We start from the raw sequence: 18,501 nt of genomic DNA, 5'->3' as shown, positions 1-18,501 counted from the left end.
ATCAGAAGATTGATAATTGCATCTTGCAGTGATCCATAGATGCTGATATTTTTAGATTGCAGATTCTACTCTTGTAAGCATTTGTAGTTATAATGTTTGAATAACCTCAACTTTTTGACTTTCCTCAATACAGGATTCTAACACAAGTGAAAGTTTACCTATGGATTTAGCATATTGGGCAAGTCCTTAAAATCGACCAATGAAAATTCAATGTGAAGTTGATTTTTTTTAAGCAAGGAAAACACAACCTTGCTATAAAATTTGACACACTCTCTGAATAATGTATTCCAGATTGTAGTTAGAAATATTTTCTAGCATGGATTTATTTGTATTAGGTATATGATGGATGCTGCTGAATGCAAACTAATGATTTTACTTCATTTGTGCATTTTTAAAATACTCATTCATAAGAACACTGGCCAGCCCAGTGCTTATTGTTAATCCCCTAAGAAGATAGTGGTGAGGTATTTTCTTGAATTGCTGCAATAGTTTATCCATAATGCTGTTAGGGAATATTGCCACCCTGCCTGTAACATTCTCTTGAGCTGATGAATCAGTACTATTCCAATTTGGAGAAAGCATTAAGCACGACAATGACACACAACGTATTTGTGGAGGACTGGAATGTCTGTCACCGCAAGTGACTCGGTAGCACCGCAGCTAATCAAACTGGCCATGTCCTAAAGCACATAGTTGCCAGACTGAGTCCGTGGCAGGTTTGACTTCATCTTAACCAGTCAATCTGCTACTGATGTGGCTATGATCATGACTGTAATGGTTGGAGTGATAAAGGCCCACCATCACATTGAGGATACCTTTCATTCTGTTGTGCTAAATGGAGCAGATTTCAATGGATCTAGAAAATCAAAATTGGGTATCCGTGAGGAACTGATGACCGTCAGCTGCAGTAGAATTGTACTGAGTAATGATCTACAACCTCACGGCCCAGCAAAACTGCCACTCATTGATGCTAACAAGTTGAAAATTGACTCTGGCTCAGTGAAGAATAGAGGATGCCATGCAGAAGCACATGAAGCATACCTAAAAATATTGTGTCAACCTGGTGAAACTCTAACACAGGACAACTTAACATGCCAAACAATAGAAGTAATATGCAACAGGCAGAGTTTTATGACTCCACAGTTGAAAGATCTGTTCAAAGTAGACAGCATCCATTAAAGAATACAAGACCATTACCAAAACATAACAAGCAAAAGTAGTAAGCAATAAACATGGATTCTGGCAAAGTAGGGCAAATGCTCACTGTTTCCCAATTGCCACTGAAGTGACATTTAAATAACATGTATTCCTTTAAGGGTAGTCCAGAAATGTTCAAGAGCTACAAAATAGAAGAATGGTTGAAAATTAACATTACAGTCATCTTTCAAAAGCTAGAACACCAGCATATGCCTATGGAAAATTTCGCAGCTACATCCCGCACATGAAAATGGGGCCAAGTCCAACCTAGCCAAACAATGACCTTTAGTCTATGTTCGATCATCAGTAAAGGAGTAATTAACAGTGCTAAGCAAGTGCTACTTGGTAGCAGTAACCTGCTGACTGATCCTCAGTTAGGTTTGCCAGAACCAGTCAACTCCAGACCTTAATAAAGCATTCATTTAAACATTGACGAAAGAGCTGAATTTCAAAGGGGAGGTGGGAGTGACTGCTCTTTATATTAAAGCTTCAGTTAATCAAGTGAGGCATCAAACAAAATTAAAGTTAATGGGAATTGGGGAAAACTTTTCATTGTGGTCATACCTTACAAAACTGCAGTTGGTGATGGTGGTGAGAGTGGTCACCTGAGTTTCAGAGTATCTCTGCAGAAGTTCCTCAGTGCAGTGTCCAGGCCAAACTGTCTTCAGATGTTTCACCAATGACCTTCCCTCTGTCATAAGGTCAGAAGTGGAGATGTTTGATGACTGCACATTATTCTGTACCATGCATGACTCGTGCTTACGTGGTCTGGCCTTCATGTAATCCCAAAGCCACAAAAACGTGGTCAATTCTCAACTGCCCTCAATGGCTTAGCAATCCACTTAGTTATAGCAAAAAGGAAATGAAACCGAATGAGCCACCTTTTATTGACCTAGACACCAGAAATGACAAGATGAAAAACAGCCCTTTGAACCCTGAAAAGTCCTCCCCATACTGCAGAGCTGTCTCATGTACTAATCAAGCAACAGCCTGACATAGTCATACCTACAGAATCATACCATACAGGCAACATCACAGACAGCACTATAAGCATTCCTAGGTATGTCCTCTCCCACCAACAGAGCAAACACAGCAGACCTGGCGGCCCAGGTGTATCCAGTGGGAGAGAGTTGCCTGGGAGTATTGGAATCGTATAATCCCTACAGCACAGAAAGCAGCTATTTGGCCCATTAAGTTCTACACCAACCCTCCAAGCATCACATCCACTTGGGAGCCCTACTGATTGAGCTAGTCAGATCCTAGAGGACACAGCTGCTAGACTGTTGTGTCTGTATTGCTAGTCCATGTCCCACTTTGCAAATATTTGTGGACATGTAATTGGCTGTGAAATGGAAAGCAGAATTGTGAGTGATTGTGTTCAGATTGGAGGAGAGGATAAATTGGTGTTTTATAGTGATTGGTCTGAAGACGCCTGCTCTTATGTATTTTAATTAACTACACTTGAACATAGGGACGTAATTTCAAAGTTTTAAGATGAGAGTTTTTGACGTGCACTCAGAATGTGGGAGAGTAATGCTAGGGTTCAGGAGGACATACAAACTGGTGAAATGGGTGAAATGAAATTTGATGCAGAGGAATGGGAAGTGGACTTTGGGAGGGCAAATTACAAGAGACAGTATAACATTGAAAAGAATTTATGGGAGGTGCAAGGATAGGAGCACTTGTGTTGGTGTGATGTACAGAAATCTTTAAAACTTCTATTGAGTAAATTTGCTGTTTTAAGCAAAAAGCTTTTTACTTTATAAATGAAAGCATAAAATTCAAAAGTGAGATAGTTATGCTTAGTATTTACTCTAACTGGAGTGTTGTTTCCAATTATAAATGTCACACTTTAGAAAGGCATCATTTCCTTGAAGTTGCAGTTGAGGTTTATTATAATAGTGTTAGGGTGAGAGAACTCTGTTATGTGGAGCGAAAAATTGACATTTTGTTTTTTCTTTGAATCAGAGCACTGAAGAGGTTTAAGAGAGGTATTCAACATTGTCAATTCTCTCATATCCTTTAGGGAAGGAAATTTGCCATCCCTATGTGGTCCACTGTACGTGCACCTCCAAACTTCCTTTTTGAAAGTTGCTTTTGAATCTGCTTCCAGCAATATTTCAAGGAATGCATTTCTGGTCGTCATAACTTCCTTTGCAAAAACAAAAACAACATAGATAGTGGGCAGTAGGATAAGTGAGTGTGCAAAGAACTGGCAAATTGAATACAATGTGTCAGTGATGGTAGGAACTGCAGATGCTGGAGAATCTGAGATACCAAGGTGTATTTCTGAAGAAGGGTCCAGGCCCGAAATGTCAGCATTCAGGCTCCTCTGATGCTGCTTGGCCTGCTGTGTTCATCCAGCTCTACACCTTGTTATCTCTGAATACAATTTGTATAAGGTTTTGGAGTAGATTTGTAGCTCGGGTTGTGGGTGTTGAGGTTAGTTGGCTTGCCAAGCTAGTTTCTTGTTTTATAGAGACTTCGTTACCATGCTGGGTAACATCCTCAGTGCAGTCTCTGATGAAGCATTAGTGTGTTCTTCTGCCTGGTTTTTAAACTCTGGGGTCAGTTGAGGTGGATTGCCTCACATCCGGTTTTCCTTTGTAGTGGAATGTATATGAGGTTGAGTTCAATATGTTTATTAATAGCATGCTTTGTGTAGTGCCAGGCTTCTAGGAATTCTCATGCCTGTCTCTGCCTAGCTTGTCCCAGGAATTTGATGTTGTCCCAGTCGAAATGGTGGTTCTCCTTGTCCATGTGAATTGAGATGAGTGAGTACTGATCGTGCCCTTGTTGTAGCCAGTTGGTGTTCATGTACTTTTGTCGTTAGTTTCCTTCCTGTTTGTCCGATGTAGTGTTTCTCACAGTCACTGCAGGGGATCTTGTAGATGACACTGGTCCTGTCCATGGGATGGAATGCAATGTGGGAAAGTGTGAAATCATATATTTTTGCAGAAAAAAAATAAAAGAAGCGTACAAATGATGAGAGGATGCAGAATTGATATGCAGAGAGATCTGGGTGCCCAAGTGTGTAAATTAGAGAAGATTAATGTGCAATTTTGGCAAATAATCTGAGAAACAAATAGACTGCTATAGTTTGAGAGGGGAAATCGAATGCAAGAGTGGGCAGGTTATGCTTCTGTTATACAGGGTGTTGGTGAGACCACATTTGGAGTACTGTGTATAGTACTGGTCACCATACTTACAGGATGTTAATATGTTGGAAGCAGTTCAGTGAAGGTTTACTGGACTAACACTTGGAATGAGCAGATTGCCTAATGAGGAAAGCTAGATAGGCTAGGCCGGTATCCTCTGCACTTTTGAAGAGTCAGAGGTGAAACACAGCTGATCCTGAAGGAATTTGACTGGGTAGATATTGAAAGGAAGTTTCCTCTTGTAGGAAAACTAGAACAGGCTGAATAAACTGGGGCGGTTTTTCCAGGAGCGCTGGAGGCTGAGGGATGATCGTATAGATATTTATAAAATCATGACGGGCATGGATAGTTTGAACAGACAAGGTCTTTTCCCCAGAGAGAGGAAATCTGAAACTAGAGGGCATAGGTTTAATGTGAAAGAGGTCATTGTTTTAAAAAAAACTGTGAAAAAGAGATGAGGCAGCTTTTTCTTTCTTTCAGAGGGTTTAGAGTTTTTGACATTCTCAAAAGACAGTGGATGCAGAATCTTTAAATACTTTAAGGCAGGGGTAGATGATCTTTTGTCTACTTGGTAATCAAAAGGTTATCAGGGATATGCAAAAATGTAGCGTTGACGTTAAATTGAGGTCTTATTGAAGGATGGAGCAGGTCTGAGGGGATGAGCAGCCCAGTCTTGTTCCTTGCTGCTGCGGATTTCTGCAGAAAAAGGGAAAAGTGTAATGTTATAGGGATAATATGGATGATTGGATATAATTTGAAGCTCATTCAAAGACTGGAACAAATATGCTGGGATGATTGGATGTTTGTCACTTCACTCAGTGTAACATCTTTCCTCAGTTAACTGGGTTCTTCAACTACATATTTGATTACTGAATTATTTTCACATACTACACTAAACTTTCCGTAACTTACACAATAGAGGAAAATGCATCTTAACTTTAAAAACCTGTTTCAATGTGAAAATGAAATCAAGTTTTCTGAATTGCAAAATATTTGACTGTTGAGAAATTACTTTGAGAAATTACTAATGAAACAGTCAATTCCACAATATGAACAAACTCTCAAATTAAAATCCAAGTTGGACTGAAGTGGTCTTCCATATTAGCACATTGGAATTGTTATGAGGGTGTCTCCGAGCTATGGGTGTTTTCAGACCTAAAGAATGGTAAGGCCTCCGGTTGTACATTCTGCCTGAAGGGATTTTAATATAAAAACTCCTGTTAACTGTGATCAAGAAAATACAGGTAGTTCACATCTAACACTGGTGTATTTGGCTTTGTTTCGTTTTAATGTTGCTCAGGTATTTGGATGGAAATCCCATGAGCATTTATCTTGCTTAATCTGGCACCATTTTGGAATGACCTTGCCTTCTTTCAGACTTAAGGCTGCTTTCCAACTTCTCTGCTGCCTTGCTGTCTGATGTTTTCACCAGGCCCAGACTACTTGTTGGCACCACTTGCAGACCATGTCACATCTGTGGCCAAAGTGTTCCTCTGAGATGCTCCGCAGACCTCAAAAAAAGCCCCACTGACTTTCCCAGTCATGATGGGAATCCTTTCCCCAGAGACAGTTGTCAGAATAGCAGGGTCCCCTGTGGGAGACTGCAATGCAATCAGGTGGCAAAACAAAGAAAAGCCATTGAACTCTGCCTGTCACCTCAGCTGGGCAAAATTCCTTAGTTCTTACATGCTTCCCCATCATTTGTGAGCAACAGTTCACTGCAAGGTAACCGTGGCACTGGCCATCCCTACACAAGGGGGGAAATGCCAGCAGATAGATCCCCAGCTGACACTTCACCAGTCAGGAGGAGAGGAAAGGAAGGCCAAGGCCCCACAGCTAGTCAATAAACACTGCTGTACCAAGTGGTCTCCTGAGTAGGCTCTGGGGTTAGTGGCAGCAAGAAGTGGCATTACTCCAAACAGATGTCATCAGGCAGTGGCCAGAATGCTGGCTGGATTAAGGGTTAGCTTCAACAGGTGCCCCAAACAATAGTGAACAAAGGCCCCTCCCCTTTCCCGTAACTCCACACTCGGGACCTATCATAAGTCAAGTATTACATTTTTCATTTATATTTTTAAACCAAGGCTATGGACCTGGTGCTGGTAACTGGAATTAGAATGGGTAGCTTTTTTTATCAGCTGCACGGACAAGATGGGCTGAATCACCTCTTTATGCCATAATTTTCTCTGGTTCTGTGGTTGTATTTTGTTTTAACAGTTATTTAACTTGCTATTGTAGGAATGTATTTATTGAAAATACAGTTGATGTCATGTTTCAGCGTAGTGGATACAGGTGTACCATTTTAAATGTTTTTTGCTCGTTAACTCCTTATGGACCTTAACTCCAATTTTAACATAGATTCCTGTGGAGATCAATGCTTCACTTAAAGTCTTTTCAGTTAAATCATAATTTTCAAGAATGCAACTCTGACTTTTAAGTGAGGATACTAAGGAGAGTTGTAGAGTTGTACAGAACAGAAACTAACTCTTCAGTCCAACTTGTCCATGCTAACCAGATATCCTAAATTAATCTAGTCCCATTTGCCAGCATTTGGCCCATACCCCTCAAAACCCTGTCTATTCACATTACCCATCAAGATGCCCTTTAATTGTTGTAATTGAACCAGCTTTCGCCACTTCCCCTGGCAGCTTATTCCGTTACACGCACCACCCTCTTGTGGGGGAAAAAAAGCCCCTTCAGTCCCTTTTAAATCTTTTCCCTTTCACATTAAACCTATGCTCTCTACTTTTGGACTTCCCCACTCTGATGAAAAGAACTTGTCTATTCGACCTATCCATGCCCGTCATGATGTTTTAAACCTATAAGATCATCCCTCGGCCTCCAACGCTCCTGGAAAGATAGCCCCAGCTTATTCAGCCTGTACCTATAGCTCAAACCCTCCAACCCTGGTGGCAACATTTTCTGAACTCTTTCAAGTTTCTCAACGTACTTCCTATAGCAGGGAGACCAGAATTGAAAGCAGTATTCCAAAAGTGGCCTCGCCAATGTCCTGTACCCCTTAACTGATACTTTAGTTTTGTTTCCTCAAACAATACCATATCAAATTAACTTGGCAAACAGAAATCTTTAAACTGACTTTTTACAGTTTTAGGTAAAATGGTCGTATCTAGTTTAAGTCACTAAAAATAGCCACAGCATGACCTCCCGACTCCTATAGCCAATGCACTGATCAATAAAAGTCTCCTTCTCTATCTTGTCTACCTACCGCTCCACTTTCAAGGAACTATGATCCGGAACTCCAAGGTCTCTTTGTTCAGCAGCACTCCCCGGACTCTGATCATTAAGTGTGTAAGTGCTGCCCTGATTTGTCTTTCCAAAATGCAGCAATTTGCATTTGTCCAAATTAAACTCCATCTGCCACTCCTTAGTCCTTTGGCCCACATGATCAAGATCCCATTGCACTCTGACGTAACCTTCTTGGCTGCCCACTACGCCTCCAATTTTGGCGTCATCTGCAAGCTTATTAACAGTACCTCCTTCTTGAGTTTCCATCCTGAATGCCAATCATAGTCACGTCAAGTAGTTGGATGTTCTATCTTTGACAGTAAATAAAACAATAAGTTTTCACTGCAGAAAAATACATTTCCTGGCACTGATATTTTAAAATATTAATATTTCCAGGATTTTGACATGTACGATAAGTAAGCTGTTGAAATTCAATAGGAACCATCAAGTGTAGCGGAGGCAGTATCTCCAGAGTCAGGTCTTCAAGCTGATGTGTTAAACGAACAATTCAATTTTATACTGTCCCATTTCTTAAGGAATGCTGTTCGTTGGCACATTTCCAGTACAATTAATTAAACAAGTCAGTTCTAGGACAGAGAAGAAATGTTGCAGGCCTTTCAACATTTTTGTATTGCTTAGCAAAAAATGTTTCAACCATACACCCTGAATTTCGAGGGCCCCTGATAAATAAGATGTTCAAATATTAATGGTCTATTAAGTTTTTTTTTATCAGTCAGATTCTGAGAAGATAGTTGTAGGAGACACACAACAGTGATCAATAATTAGAAAATCTTGAATTTATTTGTAAATAAAATTCTAAAGTTTTGATCTGCCTTTGCTCAGTTGAAACCCAATAATTTTAAGAAGTAAATGAAAAGTTTATATTACTGTTGGCGTATATGGATGTAATATTGTGTCCAAGCTATTGGAGAAGTTAGTTAAATGAGCAGAAGTTTAACCTGTCTAGAATGCAGTCTTATAGTATTGGCATTCGTTTGGTATTGATTTATGCTGAGTGCAGTTTTGACAAAGATGCAGTCAAACGTATATTATTCAAACTTCTTATTTGCTGCCTCCTAACTTGGCTATTTTTAGTGACTTAAACTAGATATGACCATTTTACCTAAAACTGTAAAAAGTCAGTTTAAAGATTTCTGTTTGCCAAGTTAATTTGATATGGTATTGTTTGAGGAAACAAAACTAAAGTATCAGTTAAGGGGTACAAAGTTTAAATTTGATATCCAAGTAGTCTGTTTCTACTTCTTGTGAATTCTAATGAAATTTATATGCTGTGGGATAAACATTTCAGTAATATGCCAAAAATCATGTTCATTTACTAAAACACTTTGTAAGACTCAGACAGCATTAACATATTGAATAATTTTCAGGGATTTCTAATTGAAATACTGTTGTTATTCTATTGCAGTATATTTAGCAGCATGCGGAGAAACACTGAATATTGACTTCTCATTACCTTTCAATGACTTTGTGCCTGAAACTTGCAGCACAAAATTTCGTTTGAAGGTATGTTTTACTTTATTTAAATTGTGACTCTGTAACAGTCAGGTAGTATTACTGTCAATGTGACAGCATTGCAATGTAGCAAACACTGGAAGATAGAATTTTGTCATGTTTTGCAGGTAATTTCAAGGACCTTAACATTAACATAGCCTTTGAACAACTATGACATCAAGGAACCCAAGCAAAACTGGGGTCTGTGAGAAATGTGGAGGGGACATCTCTCTGGGTTGGAGTCATGCCTAACATAAAGGAAGATGGTCAAGCTTTTGGATGTCAATGATCTCAGTCTTAGAATATCATTACTGGAATTCCTCAGGGTTCTAGGCTCAGCCATCTTCAGCTGCTGCATTAAACCAAAGAACTGTTGATGCTTAAGATCAGAAACAAACAAAAACTGAAATTGCTTGGGGAAACTTAGCAGATCTTGCAGCATCTGTAGAGAGAAAACAGCCAATGTTTCAAATCCTGTGACCCTTCTTCAGAAGTAGGACTTAAAATGTTAACTTTGTTTTCTCTCCACAGATGCTGTCAGACCTGATGAATTTCTCAGGCAGTTTCTGTTTTAGATTGCTTTAGCTGCTACACATTATTTTCTGTACACCACAAGTTTAGAAGTTGGGATATTTGCCGACGATTGCACCATATTCAGCACCGTTTGATACTCCTCAGATACTGAAGGAGCCTTATATACAGCAAGATAGCACTTGGGCTTGAGCTGATAAGTGGCTTGGAACATTCGCATCACGCCAATATCCGGCAATGATTATCTCTGACAAAAGTTAATCTAACCATTGCTCCTGGACATTCCAAGGAATTACAATGTATGAATCCCCCATATCAATATTCTTGGGATTACCAATGACCATAAACTGAACAAATATTGTATTCCCTTTGTTGCAGTAGCAGTGTGTACCATCTACAACATGTGCTGAAGTAACACACCAAGGTCCTTTAGACTGGACCTTCCAAGCCTGCGACCTCTTCAAACTTTTTGAAGGAAAAGGGCAGCACATACATGGGAATACTATCTCATCTTCAAGTTCCCCTCCGAACTATATGCCCTCCTGACTTTTGAACAATATCGATGTTCCTTCATTACTGCTGAGTCAAAATCCTGAAACTCCTGAGATAACATCACTGTGTAAGCACACCGTGAGGATAATGTTAGTTCAGGACGGTAGTCCACTACCACTACAAGCACCTGAAGGGCAGTTAATGAGAGGCAATAAATGTCAGTTAGCCAGTGATGCATCCATCCCGTGAATGAATTAAAAATAAATACCTGAGCAACATTAATCTTGTCTTGGAGATGGTGCAGTGAAGGATCAGTTGCTGAATTCTTGAGATAAGTGTGTTCTGTGATGAATAAATTGAGGTTATACTCTCTGCAGTTGAGGAGAATGGTTGTGATGTCATTGAAACTTAGATTCTGAAGGAAGCTTGACGAGATAGACCCTACAGGATTGTTTCTCCTGTTAGTGAGTATAAAACAGCACAGTGTTAGAATATAGGACAAATAACTTAGGGCTAAGATGAGGAGACATTTCTTAACTCAGTTGCAGGTAGAAACTAGGAGTGAAAATAGGATATTTGGCACTTCAAGTCCATTCTGTCATTTAACATGATCATGTTTGATCCTCGATCTCAATGCCATATTCTTGCTTTTCTTCATACTTCTGATTGCCATTTAAAGTCTTAGAAAAGATCTGTCTTTTTCTTCTATATATTCAGTGACTTGGCCCCCACAGCCTTCTGTGGTAGAGAATTCCACAGGTTCACTACCTATTGAGTGAAGAAAGCCTTCCTCATCTTCATTCTAAATGGTTCACCCAGTATTCTGCGGCTGTATTGCTTGGTTCTTGACCCCCCCAGCAAGAAAAGTCATTCTTCCTTCATGTAGCCTGTTAGAATTTATACGTTTCAATCAGAATCCTCCTGAACTCTCCAGTGAATACAGGTCCAGTTGAACCAATCTCTCCACCATCCCCAGTATCAGTCAAGTGAACCTCCACTGCAATCTCTTCACAGCTGGTACATCCTTTCTTAGATAGGAGGACAAAAGCTACATGCAATACTCCAGGTATGGTCTCAAGACTGTGTAAGTGCGATAAGGTGCGCCTATTTCTGAACTCAAATCCTCTTGCAGTGAGGGCCTTTGTAGTGTTTTCCTTCCTAATTGATTGCTGCACCTGCCTGTCTACTTTCATTGACTGGTGTACAGGAACACCAGATCCCTTTATACATCAGTTCTTCAATAAACCACCATTTAAATAATACTCTTACTTGCTGCTTTTCACACCAAAGTATTTACCTTCATTTTTAGCAATATTGTACTACATTTGCTACATGTCTGCTCACTCACTCAGTGTGTCTAAATCACCTTGAAGCCTCCTTGCTACCAGCTGACAAATTCCAGTCCTGCCCAGTTTTGTGTCAAAGAACTTGGAAATGCTGCATTTGCTTCCTTCATTGAGGCCATTTATATACTACATGAAGAGCTGGAATCCAAACACTGATCCTTGCGTGAAGAAGACCCGTTTATTCCCACTCTTTGTTTCCTGTCTGTCAACCAATCCTCCATGCCAATAATAACTTCCATCCAATGCTTTGTCTAATAATCTGTTATGAGAGAACTTAGCAAAAACCTCTGAAATCCAATACACCCACAACCACTGTTAATACTGGCTACTTCAATTCTGCGGTTACTAGACCCTTGGCTCCCTCATGTTTCTTGGTTATTTTGTCCCCTCTTTTGTGATGACAGAACAGAAGTATGTATTCAGTAGTTCTTCTTCCATTTCCTTCTTATCTACTCCTAAATATTCCTGATATGTTCCAAGTTCTCTAGGTTTGTTGCTCCAACATTTCACTGTGAAGGGAACATGTTTGGATTTGTACTGTCATCAATTCTATTTTAAGTGCCCTCACTGTCTCTGCTGTAGATTTACTCAGAAATAGTTGTTGCCAGTGTACTTTGGCCAGATCCTGCCTTAATTTAATAAAATATACATTTCCCTAAGCCAAAACCCTTTTCTTCAGGCTATCTTTTCCCTAACAAATTTAAAATGTTTGTGGTTGCTGTCACTTAATGATCTCCCTCAATCCCATCTCAAACACCTGTCATTTGAAACAAAAACGTTAAAATTAAATGACTGGACGATCTCAGCGGGTCAGTGATAATGGGAACTGCAGATGCTGGAGAATCCAAGATAACAAAGTGTGGAGCTGGATGAACACAGCAGGCCAAGCAGCATCTCGGGAGCACAAAAGCTGACGTTTCTGGCCTAGACCCTCCTTCAGAGAGGGGGATGGGGAGAGGGAACGGGAATAAATAGGGAGAGAGGGGTAGGCGGACAAGAGATTTGCAGTGGGAGAGAGATACCCTGAGGTTGGTCTGGAGGGAGGAGGGTAACTTCTTCAGGTTAGGCATCCCTGGAAGAGGCTTCGCAGTGAGGTTAAAATTGTATCAGTGATAATGGGAACTGCAGATGCTGTAGAATCCAAGATAACAAAGTGTGGAGCCGGATGAACACAGCAGGCCAAGCAGCATCTCAGGAGCACAAAAGCTGACGTTTCAGGCTTAGACCCTTCCATCAGAGAGGGAGATGGGGAGAGGGAACTGGAATAAATAGGGAGAGAGAGGGGGAGCACAGCAGGCCAAGCAGCTCCCCCTCTCTCCCTATTTATTCCAGTTCCCTCTCCCCATCCCCCTCTCTGATGAAGGGTCTAGGCCTGAAACTTCAGCTTTTGTGCTCCTGAGATGCTGCTTGGCCTGCTGTGTTCATCCAGCCTCACATTTTACTAATATGCTTAGACCCAGGTGCACAAAGTATGAGGATGTTGACTTCACTGTATAATAAATTGTAGTTTTTATATCTGTCTTGAACATGTTTAGACTTACTGAGATATCTGTCCTGCCTCAGTTCATTTATTGCTGGAACTCTCAAACATACTTTTATTACTTCTGGGCTAACCTCTGGAATATCATTCAAGTTCCTACCACCTTCCATAAACTTGTGGCCATACAAATATCTACAGCCTGTACCCTAAATCATAAACATTGCTTTCACTGATCACCTCTGCACTCGTTGGGCTACACTGACCTCCATTCAATCTGTGCTTCAATTTTAAAATGTCAATCCTGTTTTCAAATCCTTAGTTGGCTCTTTTGATACCTTTCAACCTAACTTCCTCCAATTGTACAGCCACGTGCGCTATTCCAATCCTGACTACACCAGCGGTGCTTCCTGCTACTGAGACCTTAAGCCTGAAAATCCCTAAACATCTGATTCTCAGTACTTTTTATAGATGGTTCTTGTAAACTATTTCTTCAGCCAAGCTTTTGACCATCTTGTTTGGCTTCAGACTTTGTCTTGTAACCCTCCTGCAGGACATCTTGAAAGGTTTTACTATGTTAAAGATTTCAAATCCACACAAATTGCCATTGCTTTGCTGACAATGTTAATTACCCTTTTGTCACCTCATTTACTGAGTGCCTAATAAATGCTTAAAAAAATGAAGTCAGCACCTTCCCATTTTGTAAGCATGTACATGAGTCTAGCAATATTAGACTGATTATAGGTGAATTTAAGCTAATCAAGGTGTTGCAATTGACCTCAATCCACTTTGTCCTGTGGCTCCCAATGGAAGGCCTATGGGGAAATTAATTAGCTTGTTTGCTTTTTGTGAATCAGTGCATCCACTTTTGTGGTTTGGTTAGCATCAATCCTTGCTGTAGCTGGGGCAAGAGATTATGGGGGAGAAAAAAGTTTTGGTTCTCTATAAGCTAGGAAGTTTAATTGGCACGTACGTTCTCCTTGCAGCACGATATGAGACTGTCACCACTACAACAAACTCATCTGTTTAGTATATTTACTGTAATAAAATATTCCACAGCATTGCACAGGACCATTATCAAACAAAATATGACATTGACCAAAAGCTTGATCGAAGAGCTAGGTTTTAATTAGTATCTTAAAGGAAGATAATGGTGCAGAAAGACAAAGGTTTTTCTGGGGTTAGGGGTGAGGGGTGGTGCTGGTCCAGAATTTAAGGCCCAGTCAACTGAAAGCATGACCACCAAAGGTCGTGGATGCAGGTAGATTCTAGATGAGCATAGATATGTTTGAACATTTTGGGACTGGAGGAGATTAGACTTGGAGTAGAGAGAAAGTATAAAAGGAACTGAAAACACAGGTGACAGTTTATAAGACACAGATATTGAAGTATTGTAGGTCAGGGGGTTGGTAGATAAACGGGACATGTAACTAAGACATGGGTAGAAGATGTTTGGAATGCGTTCCGTTTATGGAGGCTAGAGTGTGGGAGACCAACCACAAGTATGTTGGAATTCTCGATATCTGTAAGTAATAAAGGCATGAAGGTGGCTTACAGCAGCAGCTGAGCTGAGGCAGAGGTAAAGTTGAATGATATTGTGGATGTTGAAATAGGCAGTCTTGATGGCAACATGAATGTGTGACCAAAAGCTCATCTCTAGTTGAATGTGACACCAAGGTTTTAAACTGTTTGACTTCCAGGGAATGGAATTTTGTGCAGGGACTGAAAGAAATGCCCTCTAATATTGGAGTGGACAAATTACTGCTCATCCCTACTGGATATCAGATAGTACACTGATTAAGTTATCAACATTGAAGAAGTCAAGAAAAGTTAGATCTGGGTGTTGTCTGTCTACATATAGAAACTAATGTTGTGCTTTTGGATGCTGTTATCAAGGGGCAACATGCAGATGAGAATCAGGGTGACGTCGAGGATAGAGCCTTGAGAGATGTGAGGGGAAATTATGTGGGAGGAGGAAGAGTAGGCATTGTTAGTGATACTTTATTAAGATTAGATCGGTGAGAATCTGATCAGGTGAGAGCAGTCTCACCCAGCTAGACAACATTGAGGTATTGGGGTAGGTAATGGATCAAGGGCTACTGTTAACAAGTATGAGGTGGAACTTCAGCCACACATGACATCCTACATGATTGACATTGATTAAAGCATAATAAAATATTTTCTTTCTTGGCTAGAATACAGTATGACTTTTTGTTTCACTTTGTATTTCACTAAAATAAAATCAGTAGACATTGTAATGGGATCATGAGATTGAGCCAACTAAGCAAACAACTGATAGCACTGTTCAACTAGAATAACATGTTTGTACATTGTCCCTACGCTTCAGGATTTGAGTAAATACTTTGTTATAACTAAAGGGCCTATTTCTATGGTGAATGGCCGTATGACTTTAACATTTCAGAAAGGTATCAAGGAGCGATGTGCAATCTTAAATGCTGCTCTTTGGACAAGACACTAAACTAAGGAATTGTCTGTCTACACTCACAGTTTGTGGGATGTTATTCTTTGGCAATATCTGACCGATGTGTTTTCATGGTGTGGTAGACTGCATTTTTCTCTTAACCTCTACCATTCAAACTGTCTCAACTAGTTATTTAACTTACTGTTGTTTGTAAAAATATGCCATTGTTTTGTGTTCATTATGTACCAGTGGTCTCTGTATTTAAAATAATATTTAGTCAGTATACTTTGCAAGAATGTAATTCGAGGGAAAAATTGTTTGGGTGGGGGCAAGGGAGATCCAACATTTTGCATAAAAAGAGAATGGTGATTGGTTAGTGAATGCTCATTACCAGAGGCCTTGCCTTGGAAAATATACCCACTAATGTTGATTGACAGTTAACAGCTGGGCTTTTTAAAAAAATTTAAACTGGGTAGGTTGACCAATGAGCCAGGGTATCCTGAGAAATGAACCAGTGAATGCCTATCACCTATTCTGTTGAATTGAAATAGGCGCAGTATATGTGCAAAGAAGAGGACCCTGTGTGTTTATACACGTAGCTTCCGGTGGAACCAGAAGCATCACGCTGCAAGCCCAACTGACAATCCTTAACTAGTTGTCAGTATAATTTCCCACGGTTTCAAGGTTATCCTACAATTGTCGTCCAATTGCAGAATCTTATCTAATGTTTGATAAGGTGGTTGTGTATGGCCAGTACCTTGCTTATGAGTACTGAAGGGATATGCTGTTTGATACTAGTTAATAGGACAATTGGCCTACAGGATCTGAAATTCATAGAGTACATCACTGACTGACTTGTGTGACAGGCAGAATGTCTTTTTGCTTGCCTACACCATTCATGTTTTAGTCTTTTTCAGAAATATTCATGTGCTCAACTACCAAACAACATTTCACATAATTATCTTACCTTTACAGGCAGAAAATTTGGATTTACGCTTATTTCTCCCAGACTGCCATCCCAGTAGATACTCTACGTTTACATTAGTAAATGATTCCCAGGCTAACAAAGTAACTCCTCAAACCTCCTCTTCATCTGATACACAAACTACACTTAAAACAGGAAAACTAAAATGGCGCAATGTTACTCAGCCAGAGTAAGTATCCACTTTATATCTTTTATTGTTTAATACAATGTAAACTTTTAAATGGAACTCAAATGATACTTTGCTAGCTTTATTTGAAGACTGCTGAGAATTGTAGCCATTCAGTTTTTGTTTTACTTTTAAATTCTGCAGTTTGTGTTCGCTTTTCACAATCCCAGAAAATAAACACAACATTGATTTGCTTTTTTAATCTTACCATATCATAACTTTTCTATCCAGTATTAGAATGCTGTCCTTTTGATTTGGGGATTCTTTACCAGTATTTTAATGATAAAGCTTTCTTCTTGCCATTGTAAGAGATCATTATCAAGTTGTTATTTGAATAATATTTGCTAATACTGAGGGGAAGTCAATTCTGCGACAGTTTTCCACCAACCCCTCAAAGATTTTTTTTGTTTTGAATACTGCTGGGGTAGATCACTTGTTGGGGAATGTAACATGAGCCAAGTGTGTGGCACCAGGATTTGTTTAACTGTAAAGGGAGGAGAGAAAAAGAGTGGGGAAGCAATAGCGATAGGTGGAACAGGTTGATATTTCTGTGTCTACAGACACAACACTAGGATGGTGTGTTGCTTTGCTGGTGCTAAGTTCAGGGTTGTCACTGAATGGCTAAAGGATGTTTTGAAAGGGGAACGTTAAAATTCAGAGATTGGGTCCATTATGATACTAATGACACTGGTGAAAAGCAAGATGCAGGTTATAGAAAGTCAGGAAATAAAAATTGTGTCTCAAAAGTAGTAGTCTCAGGATCACTGTCGTACGACCTGCTAGTGAGATCAGGAATAGGAGAATAGATCAGCTGAATGTGCGGCTAGAGGGATGGTGCGAGAGGGAAGGATTTATATTCTTGAGGCATTAGGATTAATTCTTCGGAACTGAGACCTGTATAGACTGCACTGCAGCAGGACCAGCATAAATATCCTGACAGGGCCGTTGGCTTGTACTGTTTGTGGGCCTCTAAATTAGAGTACAGGGAGATGGGACCCTCAACAGGGAAATGCGTGAAGGAAAGAAAGATGGAAGTGAAAGGTAGAAAAGCAGAAAGCCGAGGTAAGTTTCGTACCAAAAAAGTGTAAAAGTGTCAAAATGGTGAGTCAAAATATACTTTATTTGAATACATGGAGCATTTGCAATAGAGTAGATGAATTAACAATGCAAATAATTGTAAACGAATACAAAATGATTACAATTACAAAATGAGGTGGTTGGCATTGTTTAGTGAGAAAGAATATTGGTACAGGAAATCTAAATGTAGAATCTGTGTGGAGCTACGAAGCAACAAGAGGCAAAACATTACTGGGAATTGCCTATAGGCCTCCAGACAGTAATGTTAAGTTGGCCGATAACTTCAAACAGGAAACCAGAAGTATGCAACAGTGATGCCACAGTAGTTATGAGTCACTTTAATTTACATAGAGACTAGGCAAACTGAATTAGCAATAGTGCTGTTGTGGAAGAATTCATGGAGCGTGAATAAAATTGTTTTTTTTTATTAAGACCAGTGCATTGAGGAACAAGATTTGGTTTTGTTAAAGAAGAAGGGTGTTAATTAATGACTGTTGTCGAAGGTTCTTCAGGAAAAAGTGACCATAGCATGATAAATTTCTCAATATGTACAAGGAATTAGGTAACTAATCTAAAACTAGGGTCCTAAATCTGCACAAAGGAAACAATGAAAGTTTGAAGTTTAGGTAGGCTACAGTAAGCTGGGTCACTTTATTACTAAGCACATAGCGACGGTTAATATCTAAAGAATAAATCCCAGCATTGCAACCATTATATATTCCTTTCAGGTAAAAGGACACAACAGGAAAAGTGACCTGAACATGACTCACCAAAGAAATTTAGAATTGTGTTAGATTCAAAGAGAAGTCATAACATAGTGAACTTGAATAGTTCATCCACTTCACCAACAGCTTCCACCCCAACCTTAAGTTCGCCTGAACCTTCTGTAATA

At 39.8% G+C, this 18,501-nt stretch overlaps 1 protein-coding gene across 4 annotated transcripts in view; it reads left to right on the top strand.

Moving 5' to 3' along the window:
• The window catches only part of kiaa1109 (KIAA1109 ortholog), a 438,508-nt gene that overhangs the window by 140,356 nt on the left and 279,651 nt on the right, over nucleotides 1–18,501 (top strand). For all 4 annotated transcript variants that reach the window (XM_048546322.2, XM_048546500.2, XM_048546414.2 and 1 more), the window contains exons 17-18: nucleotides 9,028–9,125; nucleotides 16,357–16,535. In XM_048546322.2, the coding sequence (XP_048402279.2) occupies nucleotides 9,028–9,125; nucleotides 16,357–16,535 (277 nt within the window). The remainder of the gene's footprint in view (nucleotides 1–9,027; nucleotides 9,126–16,356; nucleotides 16,536–18,501) is intronic.

The sequence above is a fragment of the Stegostoma tigrinum genome, chromosome 1 (assembly GCF_030684315.1).
Source record: "Stegostoma tigrinum isolate sSteTig4 chromosome 1, sSteTig4.hap1, whole genome shotgun sequence".
Classification (NCBI taxonomy): Eukaryota; Metazoa; Chordata; class Chondrichthyes; order Orectolobiformes; family Stegostomatidae; genus Stegostoma; species Stegostoma tigrinum.
The sequence above is the reverse complement of the archived record's forward strand: the minus strand, read 5'-3'. Positions and strand labels throughout refer to the sequence as shown.